The sequence below is a fragment of the Pelodiscus sinensis genome, chromosome 3, assembly GCF_049634645.1.
Source record: "Pelodiscus sinensis isolate JC-2024 chromosome 3, ASM4963464v1, whole genome shotgun sequence".
Classification (NCBI taxonomy): Eukaryota; Metazoa; Chordata; order Testudines; family Trionychidae; genus Pelodiscus; species Pelodiscus sinensis.
Window position 1 is genome coordinate 151,388,465 of NC_134713.1, and position 18,844 is coordinate 151,407,308.

Consider the following 18,844-nt stretch of genomic DNA (forward strand, 5'->3'; position numbering starts at 1 on the left):
ACTCACTACTTCCAGATATTTTTGCTCTTGAACTTAGAGAATGAACACATCCCTAAATTATCTGTGCAGTAGCATATTCAGCTATCTTTACTAAACCACTGTGCTGACTCAACTTGGAATATTTTAAACAATAAAATGGCCTAGCAATTTAGGACAAATTTAAGTTAAAAATACTTGTAACATTTGTGTTAAACTCTTCTTAACAATTGTCTTAATGACTCTAATGATAATTAAACATGATACAGTGGACATGATAATTCTTAGATAAAAAATAATTGGTGACTTTAAAATTTGTCTGCTGATAATAACTAGATTGGTGTCACTTGCCAGCAAACAAGGTAAAGCATATACACATGGTACTCACGATTACTTGATAATAAATTATTTTAATTATTATATTCAAAATTGTGAAATGAAAGTAGCACTGATGCAGAAAATAGCAAAAACTCAGGTTCATCGGAGCTGCTGTCCATATGTACATCACTACTAGTATTTTCAGTTGTTAGTATTCCCGTGCACTTCCCTCATTCTGCCCAAATCTTGTAAATACAGTTAATTGAGTTTATAATTGTCCTGGCCAATCTACCTGGCATTGCTCAGGTCTTTAATGGAAATTTATGTATTTATTTTGAAAAATAAATGAACCTGCTTTATTTTAAGTAGTGTATTTTTTAAATGAATGCTGGAGTGAGGGTTTGAGGAAAAGGAAAGGCTTAGAGCAAAGGGTTAGGAGGTGTGGAGGGGCTGAAGGCAAGGGGTGGTGGCCTCAGGGCAGGAGGAAAAAGGTGGGGCAGTTCATATAGGAGGAAGTGGGGGTGCAAAAATCAAGGCAGATGAGAGGTGCAGGACTCAGGACAGGGGGGCTCAGGACAGGAGGCTGGAAGATGGGTGGAGGCTTACTGGTGCTGTCAGTGGCAGCAAGGATGGCGCTGCTCCAGCAGCAGCTCTTCCCGGGGTCCATGGCAGTGCTCCCTGGCTAGTGACTCCTCCCAAGGGGCCAGGGCTGCATTCTCTGGAGGGCGGGATACGGGTTTGTGTGCTTGTCAGTTGGGGATTGGGGCTCTACAGGCTAGCCCTGGCTTCCAACTGCCCCCCACTTGGCCTGCAACCTGTTGAGAGGGGGCAAGCTCTTAATTTGGGGCAGAGGGGCACCTTACCCAATCTGGAGGTAGGCAAGATGGTCAAGCCTCAGCCCTGCTGGTCACTCTCTTTGTGCTGCAGCTGCCCCCAGTGACCACTCTCAGTATCATGTCCCTCTTCTCTTGCACCTCCCTTTTGCATTGCTCTACTCTCTGCCCCCTCCCTTTCCATATTATCAAAACCAGTCCCATTCTAGTGCTTCCTGTTTTCTAAGCACAATCAGCCCCTGATCTTGGTTTAAGTTAGGGTAAGAGGAAGCTGCCTACCAAATTTAGTGGTCCTAGTTCTCATGATTTAAGAGGAGTTCTTGAACAAACAGATGCACAGTGAGATGGACACACTCCCATCTATCTATCTATCTGTCTGGAGTCATTCTTCAAATTAGTTATGTATCTTGCTGTTTTTGTCAAGTTAAAGTTCTCTTAACCTTTTGTGTTCAATCTGCTTACTCTTAAGATGCAAACTGGACCAAATGGACAATTTCTTCCAAAGTCTGCGGTCCTAGTCCTGCATGAAAGGAATTAGGTTTGGGTTTATATTTTTAAATAGTATTTCAGGGTTTGGGTTTTTTTTTTCTATGAAACACATCCACAGGACAGGAAATCTCTGTAAGAATAAAAGAATTCTAAAGATTCAGGATTATGTACCTAAAGATCATTTAAATTATAAACATATTTGTTACTATATTTGAAGAGCTCTACATTAAATACATTTTAATTACTTTGTATACATCACAGTTCAAGGCCAAAATTCAGTAACTATTGCTCATATTGAGTAGTACCCATCAATGTGACTTCTTTGGTAAATTCTACTGATTGGTGCAGAAGGATAATACAAGGCCTGTGAACTTCTTAAGCTGCATGTTAGGCCTTGTCTCAGTTCCCACTGAAACAATGAATCTCTCTGAAAGCAGTTGCACTGTAGACCCATTTATGTGAGGAAAATGACCCATCAGTAACAGATCCTTTTCCTAGTGGAGATGGAACCTGAAAGTTTTTTAGAACAGAGAAGAAGAGAGAATGTTGATATTGAAAGATAACTGTGCTGTCATTTACTTACTGAGGAATTCTAAAAAAAAATTTCTAGAAGTGCAACATTTTGGAAGTAAACTCCAAGGAGGCCATACATACTAATTTCAAGTATATGCACAATGATGTATAAGTGAATGGTCCTTTTAGAATAGAACTCTTCATAGCAGGACAAAGACCTCAATGCAGGAAAGTATCCCTATTCAGGAAAACATGTAGACACATACTTAAACAAGTGTTTTAGTGCTTTCAGGAGTAGGAATGGACTTAAGCAGATGTACTTAAATGTTTTCCTGAATTTCAGTTAAAATGAAGACAGCAACACCATTTGCCAAACAAGCTAACATTAAACGCTCTTGGTAAAATTATTTCTGTTTTGTACCTCTGAAATAGAAAGTCTGTTGATTAAAATCCTGGTCTCCGTACAGAGCTGAGTAAACAAACCTTGAGTGTGTAATCAGTGAACAGATGAATGAGGGAAACAGACTATTCTCTCCACCAACCCAGAAACAATATGTGGATCATCATCTCATGAGAACCATGATCACCATTATGGCCATAGACCACCATACACAACTTGCTGACTCCTGTGGCGTGGCTGTGGCTAGCAGGTCTGTGCAAATGGTGCGCCACATCTCTGCCACACATACTACCCTTCACACCCCTTGTTGATAAGCTTGAAGAAAGATGTGGCCTCCACTTGCTTAACCCATCCTTAGTCATCAACCTGTACTGTGAAACTGCATACATGGCATTGTGTCATAGGCCTCCTTTGGGTGTTAGGATTTCACCCATATGAAAAGTAAAGAAAGTATCTGTCAAGCATAAAAGAGAGTGATCTAAAGTTTCAGAGACACACATCCTCGAAACAGAGTAAGGACAGAGAAAGTATTTTTGTTAGCATTTGATTCCTTTTTAAAGTTATTTATTCTATACACTTCTCTGTACCTTTTAAATTAGCTTAGAGAAACCAAGAATATGCCTTATTATTGAATGACCAAATCTAGAATATTAAAACACAGTATCTACATTAATTGATATAGCAGCCAAGGGGACACCAATTATTAAACTGCTGTATCTAGAATGACTCAACTCCATATTCCATCATATAGATTTAATTAATATTATTCACTATGTAAGTAGCAGACTGGCTATCATCCAGAGACACAAATGCCAGAAAAAAATGTCTCACTTCTTCGAGAGCTGTCCCTGTGGGTGCTCCACATTAGGTTGGTGTGCTGCCACTGAGCCCATTCTCTGGAGTCTTCAGAGCAGTGTTCCTAGGGCTGCACATACGCGCACCTCAAGCCGTACACTCCTACTGTGCAGGAATCGCATCTGCACGAGCTCCCCCTCTCCTCAGTTCCTTCTCTACCACCTCCAGTCACAGACAGAGCTTGGCGGTCTTCCCAACCTTGTTTTACATTTTAGATAAGTAAATCAGTTCTTCCCCAGTTTTTCTGTTGTTAGTTAGTCAGGTATACCCACGTCTGTCCCATAGATAGTAATAGCAAGTATCATGCCCAGCTTCCCGGGATTCAAGTGCTGTTCTTCCTGCAAAGATCCGATCCCTGTGTCGGATGGACATGCTTAATGTGTCTCCTGTCTGGGTGAGGCTCACATCTCACAACAATGCCTCCATTGTGCAAAATTGAAAGCAAGAGCGCAGTGTGACAGAGATCTATGCCTCAAGCTGATTTTACTTGAAAAGTACCTAATACCAGCCTCAGACCCAGGCCAACAATATAATAAGCCCCAGGCACAAAAGGACAAAAATCCTCAATGACCGGCACCGACGTGACTTTGACAGTAACTGCCTCCAGTGCTGAGCACGTCATCCGGCACTGCCATCAGTACTGACACAACATGAACACTCGGTGCCATGTGCCACTGACCATGGCACTGTCTACACTGGCAACATAGAGACCTCTTTGTCTCCTCAACTTTAAATTCACCTTACCTCACCTCTAGCATTTCTCCCGGTACCTCAGCACCGAGACCAGATGTAGCACCAGAAAGGTTTTCTTTTGACTTGGATGAGGAGGAGGATGGGCTGTTTTCACCTAACAATTTCTCTCCCACTGATTATTCGGTGTAATTTGGCCAGGTCTCATCATCCACACACCAAGCAGCGCAACATGCCATCTTGGTACAGTAACTCATGATTACCACCCATGCCTTATGCACCATGGCAGTATTGGAGTCCCTCGCAGCCTCGACGTAAAGACCACCATTCACATAAACATATTTCTGCGTCTCACTCTCCTCCACAGCAATCTCCCTCACCTCAGCAAAAGTGTGCACCAGATACATCACCTGACACTAATGATGCTCTTTAAACGCTTCACAGCTGAACTAAATGTTCCCATACAGGAAGTATTAGAAAACCTGTACAAGTTGACTGATACTTTACTAACCCCTATGACTTCCAAGATAGCCCTTCCAATTAACCCAGCCATTATGGAACCAACTAAAATGATCTGGCAGACACCAGCAACTGTCACCCCAACATACAAGCACGCTGACAAGAAATATTATATTACCCCAAAGGGATCAGAGTTTCTTTCTACGCACCCTGTGCCTAATTTTCTGGTAGTGGAGGCAGCACATCAAAAGACTAAGCAACAGTACTTTAGATCCACCCCCTCTGATCATGATAGCAAGAGGCTGGAACTCTTCGGATGCAAGTGTTTATGTCTTCGCTGCAATCCCGAGTTGCAAATTATGCAACATTGTTAAGCAAATAAGATCATCAGAATTATTCCAAACTAAACAATTTTATTTGGGACATCTCTGAAGCGAAAAAAGCAACAATCTAAAGCTGTGATAGCAGAGGGCCATACAATCTCAAGGATGGCTCTACAAGCTGTGCTAGATGTAGCTGACACAGAGGCCTGTTCTACAGCAAGAGCTGTGGTGATGCAAAAAGCCTCATGGTTCAACATTGCTGCTTTTGTAGAGAAATCCAGTCCACAGTAGAGCATCTTCCATTTGACAGCTAGAAGCCCTTCACCACAAACACTAATGAAATGCTGCATTACATGAAGGACTCTCGAGTAACCCTCAGATCTCTGGGCATTCATAATCCTGCAACAACAAGAAGAGGGCAATACAGGTATCAGCTATATCCCAGACCCAGATACCCTCAATATACTCAGCAATATAAAAGACAGGATCAACACCAACAAAACTGCAATCGAGGCAGGGGCCAATGACGATGCTAACTGTTTAACAACTCGCAACAATCACAGCAATCTTCTAAGCAAATTTTGAGGACTATGTCGAGGATCGTGACCTTTTGCCAATTCCAATGCCAGTCATATCATGCAAATTATTCCAACACTGTCTGCTACCATATTTTAACAATTGGATAAGGATAACATCTGATAAATGGGTTCTCCAAATAATTAAGATTTGAAATACAACTCCCTTTATGTCATCACCCTTTTCCCATTCTCCTCCCCAGTCCCTCTTCAGGGACCACTCTCACAAGGAACTTCTTCAACAGGAGGTTGATCATCTCTTATAGCTGGAGGCAATTTAATTAGTTCCCACTCAACAAAGGGGGAAAGGTTTTTATTCCCACTACTTACTCACGGAGAAAAAGTTGGGAGGATGGTGACCCATTCTAGATCTAAGAGCATTGAACAATTTTTTTAAATACTTGCCACCATCATACTGTCGTTGGAAAGAGGCGAATGGTTTTCATCCCTTGACTTGCAAGATGCCTATTTTCATATTCCCATCCATCCCACTCACAGTGCCAAGAGTTTTTTCAAACATTACAGCATACCTCCGGACACAAGCCATTATCATATTTCCTTACCTTGATGATTGTCTCCTCAAAGCACGCTCTGAAATCCATATCAACGCTCTCTTTCGATCACAAGACACATCTTCCGACATCTTGGTCTACAAATAAATGAGAGCAAGTCAAATCTCCAACCTGCTCTGAGAATTCAGTTTATAGGTGCTTACCTGGACTCCACACAGACTCTCATTTTTCTTCCTACAGACCATTTTCACAACATCATAGACTTGATCAAGCTTCTGCAATCTCTCCCAGAATAGTGACCCATGACTGTCTACAACTCCTGGGTCACATGGCAACTTGCAACTTTGTAGTCAGAAATGAATGTTTTCACATGAGATGTCTCCAGTGGTAGCTCGAGATGGTTTATGAACCCAACATCCACCCAATATCCAAGTCCCTCACCATTGCACCCTGGGTAAAGAAATCTCTTCTCTGGTGGGTGAAACAGGAAAATCTTAGTTCAGGTGTTCCGTTCCTTACCATAGAACTGTTCAATGATGACTGATGCATCCATCACAGGGGTACACACTCAGAGCTTCACATGGCCCAAGGGTTGTGGTCCAGCAAAGACAGAGGTCTCCACATAAATGTGCTAGAACTGTGGGCAGTGAGATACGCTTTTGAGTGTTTCGTTCCTTTAATCAACAACAATCATGTGGGACTATACATAGATAATGTTGCTGCAATGTTTTATATAAATCATCAGGGTGGGGCCTTTTCACACGCACTATGCACAGAAGCACTTGTATTTTGGAATCAGTGCCTGAAGCACAGCATATCTATCACAGTCGTACACCTTCCAGGCAACCTCAATGCCACGGCCGATGCACTAAGCACAGCTCTACCCAGGAAACACGAGTGGTAAATCAACACACATATCCTCTCATGGCTCTTCCACCAGTGGGGTCACCCCACTATAGACCTCTTTGCTACATAAAACAACAAGGCTGTGTCTACACTGGCACGATCTTGCGCCAAAGTGGCCGCTCTTGTACAAAAACTTGCTGCCTGTCTACACTGGCCGTGTGTTCTTGCACAAGTAAACTGACGTTCTGCTGTATAAAATCAGGGCTTTCTTGCGCAAGAACTATGACGCTCCCACTAAGGAATAAGCCCTCTTGCACAACTGTTCTTGCGCAAGAGGCCAGTGTAGACAGGCAACATGAATTTCTTGTGCAAGAAAGCCCTATGGTTAAAATGGCCATCAGAGCTTTATTGCGCAAGAGAGCGTCTACACTGGCATGAATGCTCTAGCACAAAAGCACATCTCTTGTGCAAAAGCACATGCCAGTGTAGATGCTCTCTTCTGGGAGAGTTTTTGCACAAGAACTCTTCTGCAAAAGAGTTCTTGTGGAAGAAGCTGCCAGTGTAGACGTAGCCCAAGTGTCCGCAGTTCTGTTCCAGATCTGGAATGAGAAAGGGCTCCCTCAGACACACCTTCCTCCTCAACTGGTCACATCATCTCCTATATGTCTTTCCCCCTGATATCCCTCATAAACAGGGTGGTAGTCAAGGCACAGATCGACAAAGCACATTTAATTGTCACAGCACCTTTTTATCCATGTCAGCCCAGGTTCCCCTTCTTGTTCAGAATGTCTTGAGTACCGTCAATCCTTCTGCCCCGCAATCTCCTCTATCAGCCAGGGAATCAAACCAGCCACCCCAGTCTCCACACAATGTACCAGAATGTGTGGCTCCTCAAAGGTTTTCCACACAAGAACGAGAGTGCTCCCAGCAGGATCTACACATCCTACTTCACAGCAGAGCACAAAGCATCTATAAAACATATCTTCAAAAATGGAGAAGGTTCTCCAGATGGTGCTCACAGTAACATGCTAACCCATCCAATTCTTCAGTACCTGTTATCTTGGACTGTTTGTTGTACCTTAAACAGATTGGTCTCTCATTGAGCTCCATCAAGGTACACCTCACTGCTATAACGATCTTTCATCTCAAAATAGACAATACCTCAGTATTTGCACATGCTTTTATTAAGAGGTTCATCAAAGGCCTTGAAGCACTTTACCCAGATTTGACCACACCAGCACAAACATGGGACCTGGTTTTAAACACTCTCACTAAATCTGCATTTGAACCAATGGCAACATGTTCCCTTTTGCACCTTTCTAGGAAACAGTTTTTCTTGTAGCTATTACCTCTGCAAGATGGGTAGGAGAGATTGCAGCACTGATGGCAGATCCTCCGTACACTACCTTTTTTCAAAGACAAGGTCACCTTACAAGCTCATCACAAATTTTTGCCAAAGGTTTGATCCTCTTTCCATCTGAATCAGACCATACATCTGCCTACCTTCTTCCCTAAACCTCACACTAATGCATTTGAAGCAATCATGTACACACTGGATTTACGCAGGGCACGTTCCTTTTATTTACAATGTACAAAGCTGTTTAGGTCCTCTCCTAGATTGTTTGTCTCCATCACTAATCACAATACAGGCCAAGCCATCACAGCCCAGAGACCTTCCCACTGGATTTCAGACTGTAAAATACTTTTTTAATCTTTATCAGTTGCTAATCCTCCTGACAACATAAGAACACACCAACCAGAGCCATGTCTACCTCAGTGGCATTTCTCTAAAAGGTCCCTATAAGCAGACATTTGCACAGCTGCTGCCTGGTCATCACAACATACATTCATGAAGCATTGTGCACTTTCCCAGGGACCTTTTTCTACCTTCAGATTCACTAAGGCAGTCCTATCCACTGCATTCATGCCAGATCCGAAGTCCCTATCTCCTTAAACAGATACAGTTTTGTAGTTACCTAATATGTAGCACCCATGGGGACATCTCCCTCTCTAAAAGGAGGTTAATCACCTGTGCAGTAACTGATGTTCTTTGAGATGAGTGTCTCCGAGGGTGCTCCGCTACCCGCTCTTCCTCCCCTATACTTCGGAATGCTGGCCTCCTCATTGAGTATGTGCTTTCGAGGTAGAGAAGGAACTGAGGGGAGGAGGGAGCTCATGCACGCGTGATGCCTGCACAGTAAGAGCACATGGTTTGAGGCTTGTGCATGCATGGCCTCAGGGACACTGATCTGAAGACTCCAGAGAATGGGCTCAGCAGCAGCACACTGACCTAATGAGGAGCACCTACAGGGACACTCATCTCAAAGACCATCAGTCACTGCACAGGTGAGTAACTTCCTCTTCCTTTTCCATGTTGAAACCCAGAGGCTTGATGGGATGTTTGCATTTTATTCCCAGAGGATCCAGTGTTTTTCCTCTAGGGATCATAAACTAACATTTCCTCTCTTTGTGTAAGCGGGGGAATGGTCTCGCTATTGTGGGGAACTTTCCTGGCTTCTCTACTACCCCAGTGAAATGGACCAACGAAAGGATGAGTCCCTGCTCCCACTTCCTTTACCCAACAGCCTCCCTGACTCTGAGGGCTTTCCTTCCATTCTCCTGAGTAGCAGAGTCCTCGAAATCCCAACAAGGCTGGGCCCAGGTTTCCTGGGGCTTAATCCCTGACCTTGTAGTCACTTGGGGTAGGGGCTAAGGTGTCCCCACTCCGGGGTGCTCTCTTCATACTGCATGCTTTCTTGACCCAGTGATCAATTTATTAAACATCAAAGCTGTGTCTAGACTGGCAAGTTTTTCCGCAAAAGCAGCTGCTTTTGCGGAAAAACTTGCCAGCTGTCTACACTGGCCGCTTGAATTTCCGCAAGAACACTGACAATCTCATGTAAGATTGTCAGTGTTCTTGCAGAAATACTATGCTGCTCCCCTTCGGGCAAAATCCCTCTTGCGCAAATGCTTTTGCACAAGAGGGCTAGTGTAGACAATGCGGTATTGTTTTGTGCAAAAAAGCCCCGATCGCGAAAATGGTGATCGGGACTTTCTTGCGCAAAACCACGTCTAGATTGGCCACGGATGCTTTTCCACAAAAAGTGCTTTTGCGCAAAAGCGTCCGTGCCAATCTAGACGCTCTTTTCCGCAAATGCTTTTAACGGAAAAACTTTTCCGTTAAAAGCATTTGCGGAAAATCATGCCAGTCTAGACGTAGCCCAACTGATTAAAGAGAAAAGAATAAGAAAAAATGAGACAGGTTAAATGAGAACACAGAGCCCTGCTCTGTAACATGGGGACATCACAAACAGCTGTCTGCATAGTGTAAGGACAGTTCACAGTCTGTTCCTTATAGGTTCCTGGGCTCTCTCTGAGGCCCTGGCTGTGCTGCAGGGGGGCTGCAGGCTGGACACGCTTGCTCTGGCAGTGACCACACAGCCTCAGGCTCTAGGTGGCAGGACCCCTCTCCCAGTCTGGCCTGCGGGGCCTCTTGGCTGGTGGTGTCTCTCTGCCCAGAGCCTCTCCCCCCACATTGCTGGTCCCAGCTGCTCACCACACCCAGCTGCAGGCTGTGCTGCTTTGCCAGTCTCCAGCTCCTTGTGTTGCTTTTCTGTCCCCTCTGGCTCTCTGATCACTGCAAGTCTGCTGCTCAACACAGGGTCTGCGCTCCTTGTGCTGTGTGTGCCTGGCTCTATTGCTGCAAAACTGCCCCTCAGCACAGCTTGCACTCCTTGGGCTGTGTGTGCCTGGTTCTGTTGCTGCAGGACTGCCCCTTAGCACAGGGTCTGGGCTCCTTGGGCTCTGGCACTGCAGGTCTGTCTCTCCACACAGCTTGCTCTTCTTCCTGCTCTTTTTAGTTCTCTCTGCTTTCTCTCAGAGAGACCCAGAAAATCCCAGTTCACACAGAGGATGGGACCTGGCCTCTTAATTTTCTCACTGGCCTGTCCAACCTGTCAAACAGGCTGAGCTGGAGTGTTGGCTGCTTTCCATTGTCTCTGGGGTCTGTCCGTCTCAGGGCCCTGATTTCTCATGGACCCTTCCCCTTTTGGTACTGGGAGCTGGCCAACCAAAAACTCCCACTGAATTTTAGTGAGGGGCTAACAGTTCCCTTACATTTGTTACAGTTCTTACTTCCTTCATTCTCTTGTTTCCATAGTCACCTGTACAATTTAAAAAGTTAAAATGCTGTTATGTCTAGATAAGCAAACTTTTCTCTGTCTTTATTTCCTTCAACTGAATCTTAGGATGCCGTTACCATATCTATGAAACAAACTTGTTACCCATTTGGCTAGCTTCTGCACTTGGATCTTGAGTTGTGAAGCTCCTAAAGTTGTAAGGTCCAAAATTTTGTGTGTGAGACTTATAGTTCTTGCAGGATTGAATACATGATGGTTTAATCAGCTGGGATTTTTACTAGCTTGTTACTCTTGTCAGAGGAAGAAGTTTGTAGAAGAGAGGGAAAGTAGAGGTATTAGTCCCTAAGGGCATGTCTACACTGGGGAGTTATTTGGAAAAAAAACAAGGTGAGCGTCCACACTAATATGTCTATTATTTTGAAGAAATGGGCTTGTTATTTTGAAATATCAACTCCTGCTTGTGAAGAGGAATAAGCTTGTTTTGAAATAGTTATTTCGGGAGTTATTATTTCAAAATAACATGGTAGTGTAGATGGTATGGAGTGTTTTGCTTGATGTGGACAGTTGTGGGTTTTTTTGTTTGTTCTTGTGAGAGGATTTGGAGAGAGTTAGGCAGGATACACATTTTGAGAAGGGAGAAAAGGCCCTCGCCTTTTCTCTATACCTCAGGTATAGAATTGTGAAGCAAGGGAAGTTGTCTAAGTAGTTCTTCATGTGAGTGATCTGTGCCTTAGTGCCATGCTTTTGTAAGATCACGCTCTTATAAGGCACCTTTTTATGTGAGTGACCTTCCTTAACAGTGTTCCGGCTCAGAAGAGTAAGGCTACATCTACACTGGCGTGATCTTGCACAAAAACTCTTTAGTGCAAGAGTTCTTGGATTAAAGTAGTTGTGCAAGAGAGCGTCTACACTGGCATGTGCTTTTGCGCAAGAGATGTGCTTTTGCGCAAGAGCATCCTTGCCAGTGTAGATGCTCTTTTGCGCAAGAAAGCTCTGATGGCCATTTTAACCATAGGGCTTTCTTGCGCAAGAAATTCATGTTGCCTGTCTACCCTGGCCTCTTGCGCAAGAATAGTTGCGCAAAAGGGCTTATTCCTGAGCGGGAGCATCATAGTTCTTGCGCATAGTTCATACATTAGAATGTCAGTTTACTTGTGCAAGAACACACGGCCAGTGTAGACAGGCAGCAAGTTTTTGCACAAGAGCAGCTGCTTTTGCACAAGATCGCGCCAGTGTAGACACAGCCTAGGTGTCCTCAGCATTCAGAAGTGGAATTTCCTCAGCAGATCAGGAGAAGAGTTAAAAAGGTGTTTTAAACTATTTTTGCTTAGTGGCAAAACAGGAGTCCCAAGGTCATTTCTGACCCTAGCTACTTTCAACAACAAATAATTCATTAATGGGCTGTACCAGCAAGAGCTTTTGCATTCTTTCTAAATCTGAAAAGATGAGCGGTGAAGCAAAATTGAATCCATTTAATCTTAACAGCTTCAGAATATTCCTGGGAATGGAATGCAATATTTCATTACTATATTTGTGGTCTAGAGCTAACACCATTCATTAAAGATTTATGGAGAGAAAAGTTAAGACAGATGCCATTAACTGATCTAATTCATAATTGTGAGCTACTGTTTGAAATATTTTTCCATAGAAAGTAAAATTTTTCAAATTTAAAACATTAGAATTCCTGCAATTTTTGGCGTAAATATTGCATCTTTGCAAATGTTTCTATTATTAGTGAACAGTATAATATTTAAGAAAGTATTTAAAATGCACTTTAATTAAACTGCAGGACTTATGCATTACTTAATATAATGAAGAAAGAGAATTTAAAATGAAGTAGCATCATTGTGTTCATTTGTAAATAACATATTGCAGCCAACTGTTTCTTAATTGCCCAGACTGTTGATAAATAATCCAGTCCTGCTGCTCTCCACAGACAATTTGCTTTGGATCAGAGTAGGCAATTCAAATAACACTAATTACAGCGAAACTCTTTTATAGTGAATTCTTGTTGCCATGGGGAGAAAATTCACTATATCAGGGAAAAGCACTTTTGCCTTTGATTTGTCTCTAAAATATGTGAAAAAAACATAAAAGCCGCCTGTTGTGCTAAATAAAGAACATACACTTGCATTTAAAGTACTTATATTTTACTTTTTATGATACAGTTGTGAATTATGTTCATTTTGCATTTGTAATTAGAGGGCAGAACAGATGTGAAAGCTTAGTTTAAAGTGATGTATCCATTAAAATAACCTATGCTGCCAAGTGATTGTTCAGTAGAACAGGGGATCTGTTCACTATGAGAGGAATTCAACTTTATTGGAAGGAAACCAAGACTTTAGGAAATGTTGTCTATATCAGGGGATTCACTGTAACATGGTATCATTGTATTTATGATCTTATGATGTTAAAATGAATATTAAATGAAACAAAATTCCCAGAATTACTCGGGAGGCTGCTAAGTACATAACATTTAGTACAGATGGTTGGAAGGCACAATTTTGCTCCATCACCGCATCCAGATCCTTGAACGATTTCAACTGAAGACAGCATTTCTTTGAATTTTTCATTAAATCAGACGTCTTGAAATATGAATTCCTTTTATGTTTCTATGAGTTTTGGCTAAAAGAACCCCAGTGAATAAATCATATAATACTACGTGTCACCAGCACTTGTGAATATTTCTGCTTTGTTATTCTACTCTCAGTAGTGCACCATTGATTATCAAACTCAGCGGAGAGCATTTTATGATCATATATCTCCATTAGCTCCTAGTTTGACTACCATAGATTTTTCTGGTTAAGCCTGCATTATGTATTAGGAAGCCTATCTCTTCAATATAAAGTTTGATTTTATTCTTTCTATGCCTAGAACTCTTATTATGTATTATGTATAAAGATTCTTATCTTTTATATGTAAAACTAGGAGCACTGTCTTTGTGTAACTGAAATGTATGCCATCTTTTTTTTCTTGATTCACAGACAGCATATTTTATTATGAAGATGAATTTCTACAATGAAATGGCTGTCAGGGTAAATATTTCTTCACTTGTTAAACAAATGAAAAGTCAATTGTGCTCTGAATTTGCTTTTAATAAAATGAGCAAACCAGAATATATAAACTTGATTGATATGCTGATGGCAAAGGGGAGGAAATAGCATATAGTTAAAAATTAAAGTTACACTAAGTAATCATGGTGGTATTTGAAAATTACTGCTAGATTTAAGACATTTGTATGTAGATTCTTGTACCATTTAATGTAGGGTGATAAAAGATGAAAATACCAAAAAGTAACCCACATATTTGCATGAATGTATGTGTAAATGTTCAAACGTAAGCTGAATTCCCATCTCTGTAAATTACAACTTTGCCTAACTCGTCCAAATCATATTGTGATATCTTTGTCTATAACATCTTTAACTTAACTTTTCCGTTCTATTGTTTTGTAATAAATTAGTAGAACTTCCATGAATTTATGTATTATTAGATAATATGGTAGTATGTCATATTAGTCACTGCCATATTTCAGCTTTTATGAACTGCAGTAGTTTAATATTCATAGAGCACATTACCCCCATGAATTGATAGGGCATCTGATTGAATCAATTTGCAAAATACATTTGGGTCAATTAAAATAAACTTATAACAACACCAAGAATGTTTGTTTTTACTAACATTGTGGTTTTAATCAGTCAGGAAAGAACTGAGTGGAGTAGACTTTAATAGCCTATAACACCTGCAAAGACAGTTAATTAATAGCTAGATTTTGTCTCAACTTAACGATATTCTAATTCTGTTATAAGTCTGATTGTTTCATATGGAAAATCATCTGCTTTACATTCCAATTTAAGTTGTGCATTTCTTTTCTCTTACCTATCTACCTTTGACTAGCAAATTGGGCATATTTATAACTGGTTGAGATGTGGACCAATGAATCAGTGTGTAGGAGGAAACTGGAAGCTATTGGATATCTCTGAGAGGAAGTGAAAACAGACAGTGGTCACAGCCTTTATCCTTATACTGCAGGAATACAGGTGGTTGGGTAGTTCAGTCTCCAGGCCCATTCTTCTCTGATGAGACTGTCAGGAAGGGTGGCAAATAGCAATGGTAGTTTGTGCAGTGTGGATACTTATTCGCTAGGAACCAGACCAAAAAATGCATTTCACCCAGGTTACTGAGCAGCTATTATATGACAGTATCTTTGGTCTTGTAATGGACAATGTAATTACTTCATTAGTTTATAATATTGCAAATATTTTAAACTCTACAGGAAGTACAGGAAAATGCTCTGCTATTTATACCTTTTGTAAGAGAAATCGGATACATGTTAGTGCCTGGCATGACCCTGTCACAGACGCAACAAAATGAATACAAGTGACTAAATGCATAGGAATAGAATGTGTAAACCTCATTGATGATATAATCAGTAATTCTTTAGTCAAAGAAGAATGCAAACAATTCTTGTACTTCATTTAATAAAAATAGAGAATAATAAAGTTTCTCAAAAGGAAAACTGCAAAATCTATTGTATCCATTACACAAGTGATTAAAGGATAAAATATTACATTCGTGGACCACTGGGTACTAAGCCAACAACACATTTAAGCATATGTGTTTCTTTAAGCCCATGAATAATCTTTGGAATGAGATCTTCATTTTCTTCTGGCCTCTTTATTCTGCTGCAAAGCAATGCCAGGCTCTTGGGCTTCATGCTGAGCTTCATGGCTCACTCCATGCATACTGCCCACATAATGCTTCAGGACCACAATGAGCAGCTCAGACCAGGAGACCTTTTCACCCAGGCACTGGTGCTCATGATGCACCTAATTCCCCTCCATTTTTTGCACACTGTCAAAGGCCACTTCTAGCAGAAGAAGACTAGTTCTGACTGGTGGGACTGCATCATCCTGCAGTGGTGGAACAACCAGCAGTGGTTCCAGAATTTCTGCATGTGGAAGGCCACATTCCTGGAGCTCTATGAGTGGCTCGCTCCTGCCCTCAGGTGATAGAACACTCATCTGCGACCCTCCACCCCCTGCAGAAGTGTGTCGCCATCAGCCTATGGAAGCTCGCCATGCCAACCAGCAATTGCTCCTGGGGAACCAGTTCAGTGTGGGGAAATCCAGAGTCGGGGCTGTGCTCATGCAAGTTTCACTATTTCACTATTTTTCTAGGACGCTTGTGAAGCACTAGAATGGGTTACCTAGGGAGGTAGTAGACTCTCCATCCCTAGTGGTTTTTAAGTGCCAGCTTAACAAAGCCCTAGCTAGGGTGATTGAGTTGGGACTGGTCCTGCTTTGAGCAGGGAGTTAAACTTGGTGACCTCCTGAGGTCATTTATAACCCTATGATTCAATAGGTGGTCAAAGCCATCAATGCCATCCTGCTATGGAGGGTCATCGCCCTGGGCAACCTGGACCCCATCATCGCTGGCTTTGCTGCCATGGGCTTCTCCAACTGCAGGAGCGGGGTTTTGATGACATCCACATCTCCATCCTGGCTGCCGACCACCATGCTTCTGAATACATCAATAGAAAGGGTTACTTTTCAATGGACGGTTCATGGACATTTACGTTGGGTGGTCAGGGAATGTGCATAATGCCCACGTATTCCAGAACTTGAGCCTCTTCCATAGGATGAACGCCAGCACTTTTTCCCCTGTCGGCACCATCAGGGTTGGGGACATCGATATGCCCATGTGCATCCTGAGCAACAAACCTATCCCTTGCTCCCCTGGCTGATGAAGCTTTACATGGGCAGCCTGGACACCACCAAAGAAAACTTCAAGGCCAGGCTCAGCAAGTATCACATGGTGGTGGAGTGTGCATTTGGCCATGTAAAGGGAAGGCTCCAGGGTCTCATCACCAGTCTGGACTTCAGTGAGTGCAACATCCCCCCGGTGGTGGCAGCCTGCTGTGAGCTTGCACGCCATGCTTGCAGCTGCCCCAGCTGAGAAGAAAAGTGACATGGGCAGTCATTCCAGGAGACACTGTTCAAGAAGCCTAGTTTTGATCCCTCAGCTGATACTCAAAGTGATGTGCTTCAAGTAAGGCCATCTGTTGCCTATACAACGGACACTTTTCTGCAGGGGCACGGACATCCCAGGGGAGCCTCGGCACCTCTACATCCTGGGGACAAGCAGGCCTGGAAATGTGCCGTCCAAGCCAGAAGCTTGTTGGCAGGAGCAGGGGATGGGGTAGCTCAGCTTCCTTCAGCATCCCACACACACACAGGATCCATCACTGGCTGCATCCCATAGAGAGGGAATTTCTGTCCCTGCCCACTGTGGGGAAAGGGTATTGGGAGAGGTGTGTGTGAATGACAGAGGTCACTTGTGGAAGAGTGTGTTACTAGGTTCCCTTTCACTTCCTCCCTCTGGCAGGTTTCCATGCAGGGGATTGGTATCCTCCACATTGCCATGTTTGACCGGGAGTGGATGCTGTCTAAGTGAGGGCATGACTCTGTGCTGTAAGCAGCACTGCTGTGTGTTTCCATGACCCCAGCCTCCTTAGTGTTGACTTGTTGAGGGACGGTGTCCCACCATGGAGGCTGGAGTAAGGCAGATCTCTCCAGGAACCTTGTGAGAAGGATCAAGGAGTCCCTGTGTGAGAGCATCATGGGGCTGAGCTTTAAAGACTGCTGAGAATGGGAATACAAGGGCAGCTGTGAGAAGCCTCTGGAGGCCAATTATTTCAAAATAGCAGCTGAGTGTCCACACTTACAGTATTTCAAAAAAACAATTTTGAAATAAGTGTTATTCCTCTTTAGAAGCAGGAGTTAGTATTTCAAAATAACAAGACATTTATTTTGAAATAACGGGCTTGGTAGTTTGGACGCTTACCTTGTTCTTTCAAAATAGGGGGAGTTATTTTGAAATAATTCCCTAGTGTCGACCAGGGCTATCAGACTAGTTGATTACATTTCCTGTGTTTGCTCAGAAAAAGACCTAAAACTTTAATAGTAGGTAGGAATCTTGGGTGGCTGGTGCATCTGGGGCTAGGAGACTCAGGAGTGGAGGGTGGGCAGTTTGCTGAATGCGTCCCCCTCGGAAGGGGAGGAGGCAGGGCAGTGCGTTGAGTGCGCCCAGGCCTCCCCAGAGCACCAGGGAAGGGAAGAGAGGCGAGGGAGCGTGAGCATGCAGGACAGCTCTCCCACCTCCTCGAAGCAGCGGGGGAGGGGAAGAGAGGGGAAGGAGCATGTGTGCAGTGCATGGCTCCCTTGCCTCCCTGGAACACTGCGGGGAAGAGAGGAGGCTATGCAGTGTGGCTCCTGGAGCTACTGAGAGGGAGGCGGCTGCGTAGTTCCAGCCTCCCCAGCCCGGAATACAGGGAGGGTAGGCCCTGTGAGCAGCAACACTCCATCCTCAGAACTCCTACAACAGGTGTTCTGGGGGCAGAGTGTGTGCAGGGCCTGGTTGGCAGTTTCAGAAGGCAATGCCTTCCCTCACCTAAGCCACCAGATGCCCATGGTAGGAGTAACATTCAATACTAAGGTATATTCACTGCAGTCATGTTCAAAAAATGACTCCCATCTCCATCTCTCTAGATTCTTTGGCCCTAGTCACTGTTATCTGTCTCTGACCTCCATAAAAAGCGTAACATTCAGAAATTGATTAAAATATAAGCTTATCATATTGAATTTATTTTCCATGAATCAGTTTTACTTTTTGCATATTGAGCTGTGATATATTTTTGTCTTTCTGTCTGGACAATTTAAGGTTGCTGTGAATATTCAGCAACCAAAATAATCCTCTCAAAATAAAATAATCATATAAAAAATCTCCATGAGCAGATGGCTTTTGATATATCAAGGTTTTACCATTTGTTTTAGTGCTTAAAATAAACATTATTTATAAGACCACTTACATTTTGATGTTACTTAATGAGGAATATGCATCATTGATTTCACTAGCTT

At 42.9% G+C, this 18,844-nt stretch overlaps 1 protein-coding gene across 1 annotated transcript in view; it reads left to right on the top strand.

The window, feature by feature from the left end:
• Window positions 1-18,844, top strand: part of SPATA17 (spermatogenesis associated 17) — a 252,327-nt gene that overhangs the window by 26,151 nt on the left and 207,332 nt on the right. The window contains exon 4 of the mRNA XM_006137342.4: window positions 13,913-13,963. Within this exon, the coding sequence (XP_006137404.2) occupies window positions 13,913-13,963 (51 nt within the window). The remainder of the gene's footprint in view (window positions 1-13,912; window positions 13,964-18,844) is intronic.